Here is a 15,607-nt window from a genome sequence, read left to right on the forward strand (position 1 = left end):
TGAGCATTCAGAGATTTACAATGAGCGCTAGGAAAGCAGATTCTTTTCCCCTAACATATTTTAAAACGCAGATTTCTGGCTTCGCCCCAACCTTATAAATCTGAATCTCAAAAGGAAGAGCCTAGAGAACTGTAAGGGACCCCTGGTGACCCTTATGTGCAGCAACAGTTGACAATACTGCAAATAGCTTCGAGACAGTATAGACCAAAAAACCAAAACAAACCAACCAACCAACCCCCACCCCACCCTCACAACAAAGAAACCCTCACAAAAACCCAATAGGCTGCTACTCCACTCCAACTTTCCCCCCAAAGCACTAGGGGCCTTCCAAAAAAGCTTATGCTTCCTACAAACAGGTTATCTCAGCTGCAGGAATGTGAAGGGGAAAAGAAAGCTATTAAGGAATCACAGCTGGCTCTAAGGCACACCTGTCTTGCTGCCTTCCTAGAATTCAAATAGAGGAACAGAAACTCTTTTACCAAGGGAGTTCAATACAGGAAGAACATGCTGAAGCAAGATCCGGGAACACCTCAGATATGTGGGGAAAAGAAAGAGGCAACCAGGTTCAAGCACACAAAGGTATTTTTTTTCTCTATAGAACTGGTATAGAGAAAGAGGGAGAGTATCAATAAAGTAGAGAACAGACAGGGGAACAGACGGCTTTTGTCTTAAGGCTCATGTGTTTTACTTGTACATTTAGAGCACTAAGCAGGTCCATCATATAAAACCTCTCATCCTGTGAGTCTGTTCATTTCCAGTTGCTCTTCCTCCTGAAACATTTCATACTCAAGATGAGCATGACAGTGAAAATTCTGAAACTGCCCCCCTCTACTCTACCTAAATAAACTCTTCACCCAATAAATATTTTCTAACATCCAGACACCAAGCATTTCAAATATAATCTCCTTCTCAGTAAGATATCTTCATTGCTAGGGATTTAAAGATTCAATATGTGATATAAAATCCAAATGTGGAACCCTCTGAAAATTCATTTCTATATCTGTCCTAACAATCTGCTCTGGGGATGAGAAGGTAAAAATGGATTAAAATACTATCTTTAAAAATATAAGAAAAGAATAGCAAAGGAAAAGGAAGGGAGGAAAGGAGTTAACATTTTCTAGATCTTAACAAGGGACCTCAGATTTTATTAAAAACAAGGACTTTGCTAGTTTGCAAAAATCACTACCAAGTATCTTCCTATAAAACATCTCACGATCTGATGCCCTGTCTCATTCCCATCTGCAACTTCAAAATCTATAGGATTTTATTTGACCTGCTTCAGCTTTCAGGCATAAAAAGCAACTTTACTATTTTAGTGAGTACACAAGAGAATGAACTATCACGTTATTATTAAACCTTACTTGAACCAAACCCATATGTATTCTTTAAAATGTTACCTCTCCTTATCAATGTCAGCCTAACAAACAATATTACTCAAGTATTAGTCTCTCAAGTATTAAAATACATCTTAAACATTCCTATACTGCTACTGCTCTCACATCATGAGGAGCGTTTGAACACCAAAATTTCATACCCCCCCCCCAAAATTAATAACACAAACACAAACCAAAACAACAACAACAACAAAACACCCCACACTTTTTCCTCCCATACACATTTTGAAGGATGGATAGACTTGGATTCAGAGGGTTAGCTCACATTTCACCATAGCTAGGGAGAGTACCTGGAGTGATCGGACAGATATTGCTCTGCTTAGAGAGCCAGCTAGCTACCGGTCACCTCAAAACTAGACATACAACTAGATATACAATCAGATATGATTTACAGGTGGGTTTTAAAAACCTTACATGCTAAGAATCTAAGAGTGGCACTTTTTAAAAAACAGGCACTCAGGGACTATCCTGGCAGTCCAGTGGTTAAGACTCCATGCTTCCAATGCAGGGGGCACAGGTTCAATCCCTGGTCGGGGAACTAAGATCCCACATGCTGTGCAGCACAGCCAAAAATTTTTTTTTAAAAAATAAATAAAAATAAAAACTGGCACTCAGAGAATGACCCCACCCCAAGAACTTGGTTGGCAAAAACAGCTGAAGGTATTTAAAAGTAAAAGACTCAACAGAATGCAGTATTCCCCTCCTTTTCCAGGGTATGTTTACTCTTGGGGCAAAGACTAAGGGGGACCACAGAGAGGCATAAAACTTGTTTTTTATCAAAGTCATCAATTCTGACATGTTAGAAGAAGGAATGCAAAGACATTAGTGGGGGCGGGGTATCAAGCAGAGGAAACAGAAAAGAGAGTAAGTTTTTTTTCTTACTACAAACTTTTGTACCTCTAGTTCTTTAGGTTCAAACTCAATGAATGAAATCAGAGAGAGAAAAATAAAATGAAATGGTACAAGATTCTAGTGGTCTCAACCACGTACCTTAGGGAAGTATAAACCCTCTATCACAAACTTCTCAAAGATCCAATTTACAGTGAACAGGGCAAAACACCAGCCACAAATGCTGATATAGCACCAAAAGTTTTCTTGCTTCCCCCAATTTTTAAAGTTTTTCCTCTAAAGTGGTCAATTTATATTCCTAACATTTCTTGTCCAACTTTTTTCTCAACCATAGCCAGGTAAAAAGTATGTGTTTGAGGTTTAGGGTATAGAGGGAGGGTAGAAGCTGAGCAAAGAAAAACCTGATTCCTATTTCTCTAGTTGAAATTAGAATACATTTTCAACAGCCCTGGGCAGGAGAGAAAAATTCCATTCTGCCTCTTTGCTCTTCCAAATTCCTATAGCCAAGTGGTTCAACAGCAGTTGAATGGCACACATAATGACATCATTGATTGGAATCATAATAGAAGGGAGTGAGAAGAGCGGGTGTGGGGGGGAAGTGGGAAGGGAGGGAGGTAAAGATGTATTTGTGTTACAGACAAAAGACAAGTTCTGTTCCTCAGCAGGGACAAATGAAGAACCAGATGAAGGGATAAACTGAGGTCAGAGAGTTTTCCCTATTGTTTCCTCTTTAAACAGCTCCTTCACCACTCCCTCAAGGTTTGTTCCAATGGATGGGTATAGAAACAGCAGCGTATGTGTTTTTATCTTAGAGGAGAAGGTAGAAGGAAAAAAAAAAGCCAAATATTTATTTTCAAATTATTATGAATTAAGAAGGGGATTTAAAGGACTGGTTAGATTTTAGCTGGGCCTTAAAATGCTCCCAGAAATGCTGAGGACTATGTGGGGTTGGGTCTTGGCTTTTCTGAAATTCATCTTCTCTGATAGCCACTCTCAATTGCCATCTCTATCTACTATATAACCTGTTTTTATCGTCTTTTCTTGTTGGTTAATGTAAGTTAAAATAATACAATTTTTCAAGTGGAAGAAGCATTTTTGGGGGAAATGACAATCTAGGATGAAGGAGGAGGGGAGGGAAATTTCCCCCCAAAGCCCTTGATCAATGAAATACGATGACTGAGAGGATCTACACTGAAGTTTTTTCCATCTGCAATCCTACTACCTGCATTTTTCTTGGTCTCATGGGGCACCATGAGAAAAGGAAATAGAGTATTAAGTGTTGCCCTTGGCCTAAGTACCGCTGCTTGAATATATGTGGTTGGAAAGAACCCAAACCTACTCAGCATGCTACTTTTCCTGGGATCTAAATCTTCTACCCCTTTAAAAAATATTCTACCAAACTCCTCACCATAGCTTATGGTTCCTCAGGTCCTTCCAGTTCCACGTTGACAATGTCCTATGCATAGTCCCACAGTTCTTCCTTTGGAACAGGTTCGTATACACATGCCTAAACTAGTTAACAAATCCCAATTATAGACCCTCTGAGAAGGCTGGTGACCAAATTTTTTTTTCGTGGCCATGCCACGCAGCTTGCAGGATCTTAGTTCCCCGATCAGAGACTGAACCCGGGCCCCCGGCAGTGGAAGCTCAGAATCCTAATGACTGGGCCACTAGGGAATTCCCTCAACTTCTAAATCTATACTGTGGGGGCTTCCCTGGTGGCGCAGTGGTTAAGAATCCGCCTGCCAATGCAGGGGACACGGGTTCGAGCCCTGGTCCAGGAAGATTCCCACATGCCGTGGAGCAACTAGGCCCGTGCGCCACAACTACTGAGCCTGCGCTCTAGAGCCCGCGAGCCACAACTACTGAGCCTGCGCACTGCAACTACTGAAGCCTGCACACCTAGAGCCCATGCTCTGCAACAAGAGAAGCCACCGCAATGAGAAGCCCACGCACCGCAACGAAGAGTAGCCCCCGCTCGCCACAACTAGAGAAAGCCCGCGCGCAGCAACAAAGACCCAACACAGCCAAAAATGAATTAAACAATTTAAAAAAAAGAAAGTAAATCTATAGTGTGAACTTCCTTTTTTTCCATATCCCACTGACTAACCTCTGTACCAAAACCCACTGCTGAAGGGAAGAAACAAATATTCTTCATTTATTTCAGATGGTGGAAGGGAATCTAGATAGAAACAAATAGGCCTTCCAGAAGAGAGTGAATGGAGACAAGCCATAATGAAATTTGTGTGCTAGAACAGGGGTTCCCAACCCCTGGACCACGGACCAGTACCGGTCCACGGCCTGTTAGGAACCGGGGCGCACAGCAGGAGGTGAGCGGCAGGCTAGCGATCAAAGCTTTATCTGCCGCTCCCCATCGCTCCCATCACCCCCTGAACCACCCCCACCCTCCCCCCACCCACACCCCCCTCAGCCGTGGAAAAATTGTCTTCCACAAAACTGGTCCCTGGTGCCAAAAAGGTTGGGGACCGCTATGACAGAAGACACTTGTGCCCTCCTGTGCTTGGAACTGACTCTTTGTCCCAGCTTCCTCTTTGATATCGCAACACATTTCAGCGACAAGCTCCTCAAAAACAATAGGTCCAATGTCTCTCTCACTCTGAAGTGGTCCATCTCCAACAAATGGTGAGCAAAAATATACAATTATACGAAAGGTTCATGAAACTAATCACTGCAGCCACCCAAGACTCTTCTAGCTACCAGCCTCAGCAATAAGAAGATAGTCAGTGGAGGAATATTTAATTTGTTTTCAACCTTTTTATCAATATATTCTAACACTGTGTATCACAGAACATTCATCAGGGAAGAAAACTGGCAAAAAGCACGAACATGGAAAAAGTAGCCTTTAGGGTTTACAGGCCCCTTAAGATAACTCATTAGGATAGTTACCTATATGAAGAACTACAAGTAGGGAAAACTCAGTAATATCCTAGTAGAGAAGTAAGGAAGATGTACTAACGTCAACATTTACTACTACTAATCAAGAATCAAGAAGCAGTAACACATGCCCCTCACAGTCTCGGGAAGGGAGAAAAGTATAAACCACACTTCAGTTTTCTGCTTAGTGCCTGGGCCTGGTGTTTTTGTTTGCGTTTCTTTGTAATACTTACCTAGCTGGATTTCCTGTAACTTCCTCAAGTATCAAGTTTCACTTTCCCAAATGCGTCAATGTTTGAAAACAAACAAACAAAAAAACCAATCCATGCAAATTAGCTACATCAGTTAACAATACCTCTCTAAGCTCAGACCCAGTTTCTACCAAAACTAATGTCCTATGACCATCATATATTAACTGAGCTGGCTTCCCATCTATTTCCCTTACCCATTCCTTTTAGAGATGAATTTCTTATGTGCCAGGCCAAGTCCTTCATCAAGAGGACTGACCCAAACACTACTTCTCTTGGGAGGCATGGAAAACTGACAAAGAAAAAAAAAACAACCAGTTAAGCACAAGACTGAAAACTTAGCTGGTGATCAATCAGAACCAACCAGGCAGAGGTTATTTATCTGGGTTTTGTTTTGTTTGAGGGGGTGGGAGGTTTCTCAGTCCACAGTCACTATGAAGCTTATAGGAGAAAAGGCATGCCATTCTATCCTCAAATAGCCCAAAGAGTTGGAGGGGACAATTTACAGCCTCTTGTGTAAAAAATGTCTATAAATGCCAGTGCCATTCTTTGCCCTGTCACTTCCCATTATCCTAAACCAACAGGATTCTATTTACTGAGACTTGAGCTGGAAACATGAACAGACAGGTCTTTTTCTTGGGCAGGGGGAGAGAGGGAAGATGGTTGGGGGGGTAGCCACATTTCTTGAAGTTTCTGTGTACTGCCTAATGTGTACAGTATACTAGTGGAGCTGAAAAGTGAAATATATGAGCAGTCATGCAAAAGTTAGCCAAGGAAGAATAGCAGAAATTCGATACCCTCAAATTTATAATATGCTGAAGCCATATATCTAAAATATGAAGAGGAGATGGTCAGATTGTGATAGTTAAAAAAAAAATCTGTCACAAACACTACGGCTCACTCCTCTCACACATTCTCTCTCTTTATCATATCCACTGGTATGTAGCGGAATCTACTGAATGAGAAACAATGATGCAATGAGGGCTTAAGCTGGATCAAGCAAACGCAAACTCCATGCAATGAGGTGACAGACAGTGGGTCTCTCTCATTGCCCCTTTTAGGATACTAAGATGAAGAAGAGGTATCTTCACATCACCTATTAACCTCCACTATTTGCACCATATCTAACTGAATGAAATCTGTGCTGGAGACTGTAAACTTAAAGACAGATGACCAAGTTACACAGGAGGAGGCTATACTGGAACCCAGGACCCCAGGATGAGATGGACATAATTGTGCTGCTCTGGCTGTTCCATAAATACAAATTTAATCATATCACTAACCTCTGGCCAAGCAAATACTAGGTAGCAAATCATCTCTGGTGATAGAGAACTGTTAAACACAGGACTCCGAACAAAGCAACTCTTACTGAGAACGCAGCAGTTGCATTTCATGATTGGGTCTAGAACACTAAGTTCTAGAAAAAAAGTTACTTGAAAAAAAGAACAGTTCCTCTTCTTATCTCTTATTCCCTTTCCTCCAATTTCTCTCCTCCTACAAATTCACTCTGAAACTGCTTATATTCTACAAGTACTAAAAAATTCTGGGCTATGGAAACAGTGATCCAAACAGGTGGTCTGATAAAGGATTTCTATGCTACTTCCAAGTATGAAAGCTGTGTGGGAGATATAAGCTGGACTTGAGTTGTCCAATACACATATGGCTACTTAGGTTTAAAATAATTAAAAATTCAGTTCCTAGTCACACTAGCTATTGTGTGACTATACTGATCATTAGCCGCATGTGACTACTGATCACATTTCAGGTGATCAATAACCACATGTGGCTAATGACTAGTGTACAGGCATACCTTGTTTCATTGTGCTTCGACTTACTGTACTTCACAGATATTGTACTTTTCACAAACTGAAGGTCTGCAGCAACCCCATGTTGAGCAAGTCTACTGGAGCCATTTTTCCAACAGCATTTGCTCACTTCATGTCTGTGTCACATTTTGGTAATTCTTGCAACATTTCAAACTTTTTCATCATTGTTATTATATGTGTTATGGTGATTTGTGATCAGTGATCTTTGATGTTACTACTGTAATTGTTTGGGGGCACCACAGAACATGCCCAAAGAAGACAGAGAACTTAATCAATAAATGTGTGTGCTCTGACTGCTCCACCAACTGGCCGTTCCCATCTCTCTCCCTCTTCTCCAGCCTCCCTATTTCCTGAGACACAACAATATGGAAATGAGGCCAATTAATAACCCTACAATGGTGTTTAACTGTTCAAGTGAAAGGAAGAGTTGTACATCTCTCACTTTAAATCAAAAGCTAGAAAGGCATGTCAAAAGCTGAGATAGGCCAAAAGCTAGGCCTCTTGTACCAAACAGTTAGCCAAGATGTGAATGCAAAGAAAAAGTCCTTGAAGGAAATTAAAAGTGCTACTGCAATGAACATTAGAAAGAGAAGAGCAACAGCCTTATTGCTAATGTGAAAAAAAGTTTAAGTGGTCTGGATAGAAGATCAAACCAGCCATAACATTCCCTTAAATCAAAGCCTAATCCAGAGGAAGGCGCTAACTCTCTTCAATTCTACGAAGGCTGCTGAGAGAGGTGAGAAAGCTGCAAAAGTCTGAAGCTAGCAGAGCTTGGTTCCTGAGGTTTAAGGAAAGAAGCCACTTCCATAACACAAAAGTGTAAGGTGAAGCAGCAAGTACTGATGTAGAAGCTGCAGCAAGTTGTCCAGATCTAGTTAAGATAATTAATGAAGGTGGCTACACCAAACAAAAGATTTTCAATGTAGATGAAACAGCCTTATATTGGAAGAAGGTGCCATCTAGGACTTTCACAGCTAGAGAAGAGAGGTTAATGCCTGGTTTCAAAGCTTCAAAGGACAGGCTGACTCCCGTGTTAAGCGTTAATGCAGCTGGTGACTTTAAGTTGGAGCTAATGCTCATTTACCATTCCGAAAATCCTAGGGCTCTGCCTGTGTTCTATAAATGGAAGAACAAAGCCTGGATGACAGCACGTCTGCTTACAACATGGTTTATTGAATATTTTAAGCCTACTGTGGAGACATATTGCTCAGAAAAAAAGATTCCTTTCAAAGTATTACTACTCACTGACAATGCACCTGGTCACCCAAGAGCTCTGATGGAGATGTACAGTGAGATTAATGTTGTTTCCACTCCTTCTAACACAACATCCCTTCTGTGGCCTACGGATCAAGGAGTAATTTCAACTTTCAAATCTTATTATTTAAGAAATACTTTTCATAAGGCCACACGTAGTGATTCCTTTGATGGATCTGGGCAAAGCAAATTGAAAACCTTCTGGAAAGGATTCACCATTCTGGATGCCACTGAGAACATCTGTGATTCATGGAAAGAGGTAAAAAAAAATCAACATTAACAGGAGTTTGGAAAGAGTTGATTCCAACCCTCATGGATGACTTTGAGGGGTTCAAGACTTCCGTAGAGGAAGTAACTGCAGATGTGGTGCAAACAGCTAAAGAACTAGAATTAGAAGTGGAGCCTGAAGATGGGACTGAATTGCTACGATTCATGGTAAAACTTGAACAGATGAGGAGCTGCTTACAGATGAGGAAAGACAGTGATTTCTTGAGATGGAATATACTCCTGGAGAAGATGCTGTGAATATTGCTGAAATGACAACAAAGAATTTAGAATGTTACATAAACTTAGTTGATAAAGCAGCAGCCAGGTTTGAAAGGATTGACTCCAATTCCGAAAGAACTTACTGTAGGTAAGATGATATCAAACAGCACTGCAAGTTACAGAGAAATAATTTGTGAAAGGAAGAGTCAGTCAATCAATGTGGCAAACTTCATTGTTGTTTTATTTTAAGAAATTGCCTAGGAAACACATTTGTCTAGAACTCCACACAGCATATGATTTATATTTACTACATAAATATTAAACTACATATAATATTTCCTTCATTTTGTACAACTCCTGGACAAAGATGATTTATTTTATATAGTTCTAAATTAATTTTATAATGTAATTTATATATCTGTCCCATCCTTAATTCTACTTCAAGTGATTATGTAATGCAAAGTAATTTGGGAAATCTATTAATTATGTGAAAGTAACATTCAGGAGCAAGGAATAGATACAATATTTCTATACACTGCATTTTGTACTAAATTTAGGAAGTAACTGAAACAGATCTTTTTTCGTATATAAAGCTGAATTTTTAAAAATAAATAATAAGCATAAATTATTTCACAACACAATTATTTCAGCTGCATCTTAGTCACTTGGCAGTCTGAGGTTCAGAATGCCACTTGGTTGCATTGGTTGTTTGAGGACATTAAAAGCAAGAATTTTTTTAATAAAAAATGCATTTTTGGCAAAAAAGAAGAAAGAAAAGAAAAGAAACTGCCACTGCCACCCCAACCTTCAGCAACCTGATCAGTCAGCAGCCGTCAACATAGAGGCAAGACCCTCCACTGGCAAAATGATCACAACTCGCTGAAGGCTCAGATGATGGTTAGCACTTTTATTTTAGCAATAAAGTAGTTTTCAATTTAGGTATGTACACTGCTTATTTGTGACTCACTTTACTGCAATATTCACTGTACTGTGGTGGTCTGCAACTGAATCCAAAATATTTCTGAGGTATGCCTATATTAGATAACAGATTATTTAATAGAACAATATTTTGTAGAATATTTCTATCATCACAGAAGGTTCTACTGAACAGTGGTGGTCTAGATAGCAAAATAGCAGGAACATTTTAATGGTTTATGAGGCAACTTAGAACAAACCACTGAAATTAGGATAATTCTGAAAATCAGTATTTATGATCAATGTAAACGGAACCTATACTCAAAAAGGACATCTCAGAAAGTCACAAGCCTCCAAGCAAAGTGGTCCTTGGAAAAAATCGTATATACTCTAGTACAGTGCTACTCAAAATGTGGTCTGCCTCCTATTGCTTGATCCCCAAACTGCTTATCAGTCTAGAAATAAGTCCAGAAATTGAGAGTGTTTAGAAACTTCCAAAGTAATTTAACATTTTTTTGACATTTTTATTTTATTTCGCCAAAGTTACCTCTCGACAATGAATTGCAAATTTTTAAAAACTAGTCTTTCGTCACAGAATTTGCAAAGCACTACTCTAGAACATATGTGTGACAATGAATGTTATTAGAGAACAGAGCTCATATAGTTAGAGTTCTGCCAATTACCATTATCTCATTTTAACTCTTTAGAATTTAAAATGGGAACTGTAATCTTATCAATGATCAACTGAAACACAGAAGTTAATTGACTCAAAGTGATAAAACCAGAACTGAAAACCAAGGAAGGAAACTAAAATTTATTGAGGGTCCAGACGTCCCTGGTGGCCCAGTGGTTAAGAATCCATCTGCCAATGCAGGGGACACAGGTTTGATCCCTGGTCCGGGGAGATCCCACATGCCGGGGAGCAACTAAGCCCGTGCACCACAACTACTGAGCCTGAACTCTAGAGCCTGAGAGCCCGAACTACTGAGCCCACGTGCCACACTGCTGAAGCCCGTGCGTGTAGAGCCCGACCTCCGCAACAAGAGAAGGCACCACAATGAGAAGCCCACGCACTGCAACAAAAAGTAGTCCCCGCTCACCGCAACTAGAGAAAGCCTGCGCGCAGCAACAAAGACCCAACGAAACAAAAAAAAAAAAAAAACTAAATAAAAAAAATTTAAAAAACATTTAAAAATACATAAAAACAAAAATAAAATTTATAGAGGGTCAAAGTATCATTATGTTAGGGAACTGCAAATATACATTTATTCTTCACAAACATGATGTTAGGTGTTACTCCCAGTTTTATAGATGAGGATCAAAGAAGTTTAGTAATTTGCTCAAAATCAATAAATGTATCTCTTCATGTTTTACTCAGCCTCCTGTGGAGGCTGAAAACAGGTCAAATATAGAGAAGAGAAGGGAAAAGACTGATATCCCTGTATAACTCAGGTGGGCAGCACAGGGTGACAGACAAATTCCTCTCAGAAATGTGTCCCTATGAGCTAAGTAGTAGGAGATATCGTGTTCAATTTTGTTAATTTTGATAGAACACACAATGTATGGCTGTTGGCATAACTGATGCCATCTTGTGTCCATTCAGTTCCTCCTGTCCTTCCACTGACTCTACCTAGGGCTGTACTGTGTAGTAAATCTCTTCTCTGTCATCAAGGGCTCTGTAGTTAATAGATATTGTTTAATGATCATTAGGTCTGGGTGGCCTCTATACTCTGTTAGTCTCTAAACAACAATGAAGACCTTCACTGATATATTCACGGCGCCCACAAGACTAGTTACCCATTCACAAATCTTGACTTGGGAATGCACTTCCTGTTTCCAAGCATGTACCCCCAAACCCTGGGTTAACTATAAGTATAAAATTGGCCCAATGGCCCCTCAGCAGTGTGGAGTGCAGCTGTGAATGCTTCCAGATTGTCGTCTACCTCATCCTACCCTGTAAGTAAGTTACCCTATAATAAACTACTCCATTGATTATATATATATGCAGCTGCCTGCCTCATTTTTCACATCAAGGTACCTTCTCAGTTCAGTGGGTACCTTTTGTTCCCTCCGTCCTCCAACACACAAACTCATACAATTCCCTAAAGGAGTGGTTATTGATGAGATTCTCAGATACCTAGGCCTCATATACAAAACAAGGAGATAGATGATAAGAAGGGCCACGGATCCAAGGCACCTTTCCCCCTGACCATCTTGCAAAACACAAATGACTTTTGGTTTATAATAACTCTTCCCTATTAAGCTGCTTGTGGTTTAAGGATCATATATTCTGCCTACCTCTCAACTCCTTTATTTTATTCCACATAAACCACCAAATACTCCTACTGAATACCGATGGTCTCAGCATCAAGTTGGGCAAAAAGACATGATGTTATATTTCTGGTAAACACAAAAAATGTAACCCAAAGGGAAGGAAGATGAAGCACAGTTGTGTGCAAGGTTATGAGTCTCATAGGGACACAACTAATGTTTACTTTTATATATTCAATTTTTCTTTTCTGAGCAAAAATATAACTACCGTCAGGTAAGTTTTTTCTAATGGATTTCTAGAGAGCTAAATGCTTCCATACTCGAGTGGGAAATAATTTTTTTTTTTTCCTAATGATGGTTTTTCTGGTTTGAAATAGTCTTCCCTTAATCCTACCACCACTTGAACAACCAAGAAACATGCTCTCATTCTCACAAAACAAAGATTAAGAGACTACCGGCTCTAGGCAAACAGGAAAGTCCTTAGCATTTTCTCCAATGTGCCTAGCAAAACTCCAAACACAACAATGCCTTGTAGAATTGATCACTCCCCACAGCATGGTGTCAACAAAGTCATCTTGCTTACACTAAACAGTATCAGTTAGCAGACGGGCAGAAAGAATGAAACAATTTTCTCAGTTTTGTTCCAAAGAACCTCCAAATTTTACTTTTAGGTACCTTTGACCTACAGACAGGACTGTCTTCCCCTGATTATTTAATTTCCATTACGCCTATATCAGAAGTTAAAGCAGATGTAACGTCACTGAACTCAACAAAGAGAAATATAAATCTTGTTCTAACAGCTAGCATGGAAGCTATGCAAACAATCTGTAGAAAAAAACAACTAACTTTGTTTAACAATAGCCATAATGTAATCAATAGTCAGTGAGAGGATGTGATAGTCAAAGGACTGCATTAAATGAAGTGCTGAGTAGCCAGTTTTATTCTTAGGACAGTCATTTCCAAACTATGTAGCCCCAAGCTGCTCTAATGTTGCAAAAATAGTACCTTACCTTTCTGGAGATTGAAGAGACATTCAAACCAAATCTTTGAGCTCTTTCCTTTAACTTATCCAGGTTAACCTACAAAAAACATACGAAAAAAAAAATATTAAAAAAAAAATCAGGGACTTCCCTGGTGGCGCAGTAGCTAAGAATCCGCCTGCCAATGCAGGGGACACAGGTTCGAGCCCTGGTCCGGGAAGATTTCACATGCCGCAGAGCAACTAAGCCTGTGCACCACAACTACTGAGCCTACACCCTAGAGCCTGCAAGCCACAACTACTGACCCACGCGCCACAACTACTGAAGCCCGCGCGCCTAGAGCCCGTGCTCCACAACAAGAGAAGCCACCACAATGAAAAGCCTGGGTGCCGCAACGAAGAGTAGCCCCCGCTCGCCGCAACTAGAGAAAGCCCGCGCACAGCAATGAAGACCCAATGCAGCCAAAAATAAATAAATTAAAAAAAAAAATCAACACAGAAGGCACAAACTATGGTCTAAAGCTAAGAGTTCAAATAAGCCTATACAACATCAAAGATGCCCTATGTGCCAAATTAGGAAACTAAGTGGCACTCATCCATGCCACTAATTATTAAAAGTTCTCTCCTGGAATGCAGTGAAAGATTCAGCCCTGCCTCTTTCATTCATCAAAGGTGGCAAAGGCCTAGGGAGGGTTTAAGATCAAAGTAGGCCAAACACTGCTTGAAAAAGCAAACAAATGTCTAAATCATCACCTCCAAACAAGTCCATCATTCACAGTCCAAAATTGTTAATTCCTATACACAGCCTTTGCAAGTAGTTCTTAACCCTATGCCCTAGCAAAGAGAAACTGTCACTGCAGCTCTCCGTTCTTCAGAACACAAATCTACTACCAGTACCCAACTCAATTTCCTTCCTTCCTTTTTCTTGGAAGCCTTGATATATAAGACTTATCATAAGGATATTTGGGACATTATCATTACTACTACTACTGCTACTAACTTCTACTACTACTACTAAAACATTTCACCTTCACTTACATTATTAAACTGTAATTCCAAGAGCAGGATTTCATAAAGCTAAACATATTTCACAGCATTTGCTTGCATTTTCTAAACATGCTGACCAGTCATAATGGTCCAGAAGGCGTACTATCCTAGTCTTTATTCTCTGGTATTTGACAGGTAGTGTTGAAAATTATCAGTATCTACAAAATAGAGCTCATAAGTTGCTTCCACAGATTCTCTTGTGGTAGTTAAGAGTTTGACATTATCCAAAACCACTGGATGAGGCCCTAAAACTCCAGTACCATAAAACAAAGAGTTATATGGATTGTCCTCTAGCTAACAAAATCTACCCTTTTTTTTTCAAGAGAAGTGGTAGGAAGGAAGATGTTTATAATGACTTTGAAGATGCAGCAATTTCCCTGACCTCTCAGTACCTCAAACAATTCTTTCTATTTAGGACATAAGACACTGTACTGAAAACAGTCACCAAACTCATATGATCTCAGTTTCCTCTGATCTGGGGAGAAGAAGGAAATCTTTAACGTAACTAACTGTACAGAGTTAAGATTTGGCTCTCAAGGTTAAGAAAAAAAAAAAAAAAGATTTCTTACCATAGGCTTGGCATCAGATGACAGGCCTAAAGAAATAAATTAAAAAGTTTTATTTAATATTCTTAAAAGTCATAAAGGAAGTTGACGTCTTTGAATCAAGTTAGACAGCATAGAAATCATATATAGGACAAATGTCCTTTATCTTATGAAGTTAAAGAAAAGGCACAGATTACATCTAGAAACCATGTCTGTACCCATTGTTGTTGGGAACATAAAACAGTACAGCCACTTTGGAAAACAGTTTGGTAGTTCCTCAAAAAGTTAAACATGCAGTTTACCATATGACCTAGCAATTCTACTCCTAGGTATATACCCAAGAGAAATGAAAACATATATCCACACGAAAACTTGTATATGAATGTTCACAGCAACATTAGCCATAGTAGCCACAAAATGAAAACCCAAATGTGCATCAACTGAGGGGTAGATAAAATGTGGTATATCAGTACAACCTAATATTATCTAACAATAAAAAGAAATGAAGTAATGATACATCCTAAAACAGGGATAAACCTGGAATACATTATGTTAAGTGAAAGAAGCCAGTCACAAAAGACCATGAATTGTATGATACCATTTATATGAAGGCAAACTTACATATATAGAAAAAACTTAGTGGCTGATTGGTGGGGTGGGGCAGAGGGAGTGGATGAGAAAAACTGCTAATGGGTATGGGGTTTATTTTGGGGATGATGAGTATATCCTAAAATTAGACTATGATGATAGCTGCACAACCCCGTGAATATATAAAAAACACTGAATTATATACTTTAAATGGATGAGTTGTATGATATATGAATTATATCTCAATAAAGCTGTTAAAAAAAGAGAAAAACATCTTATCTGGACAAAAGACCAGAGCTACTATTATAAT

General features: G+C 39.5%; 1 protein-coding gene across 1 annotated transcript in view; it reads right to left on the bottom strand.

Moving 5' to 3' along the window:
• Window positions 1–15,607, bottom strand: part of LOC118902001 (SAP domain containing ribonucleoprotein) — a 51,863-nt gene that overhangs the window by 13,295 nt on the left and 22,961 nt on the right. Inside the window, exons 8-9 of the mRNA XM_036865863.1 lie at window positions 14,734–14,759; window positions 13,149–13,217 (exon numbers count right to left, since the gene is read on the bottom strand). Of these exons, the coding sequence (XP_036721758.1) occupies window positions 13,149–13,217; window positions 14,734–14,759 (95 nt within the window). The remainder of the gene's footprint in view (window positions 1–13,148; window positions 13,218–14,733; window positions 14,760–15,607) is intronic.

The sequence above is a fragment of the Balaenoptera musculus genome, chromosome 10, assembly GCF_009873245.2.
Source record: "Balaenoptera musculus isolate JJ_BM4_2016_0621 chromosome 10, mBalMus1.pri.v3, whole genome shotgun sequence".
Lineage (NCBI taxonomy): Eukaryota > Metazoa > Chordata > Mammalia > Artiodactyla > Balaenopteridae > Balaenoptera > Balaenoptera musculus.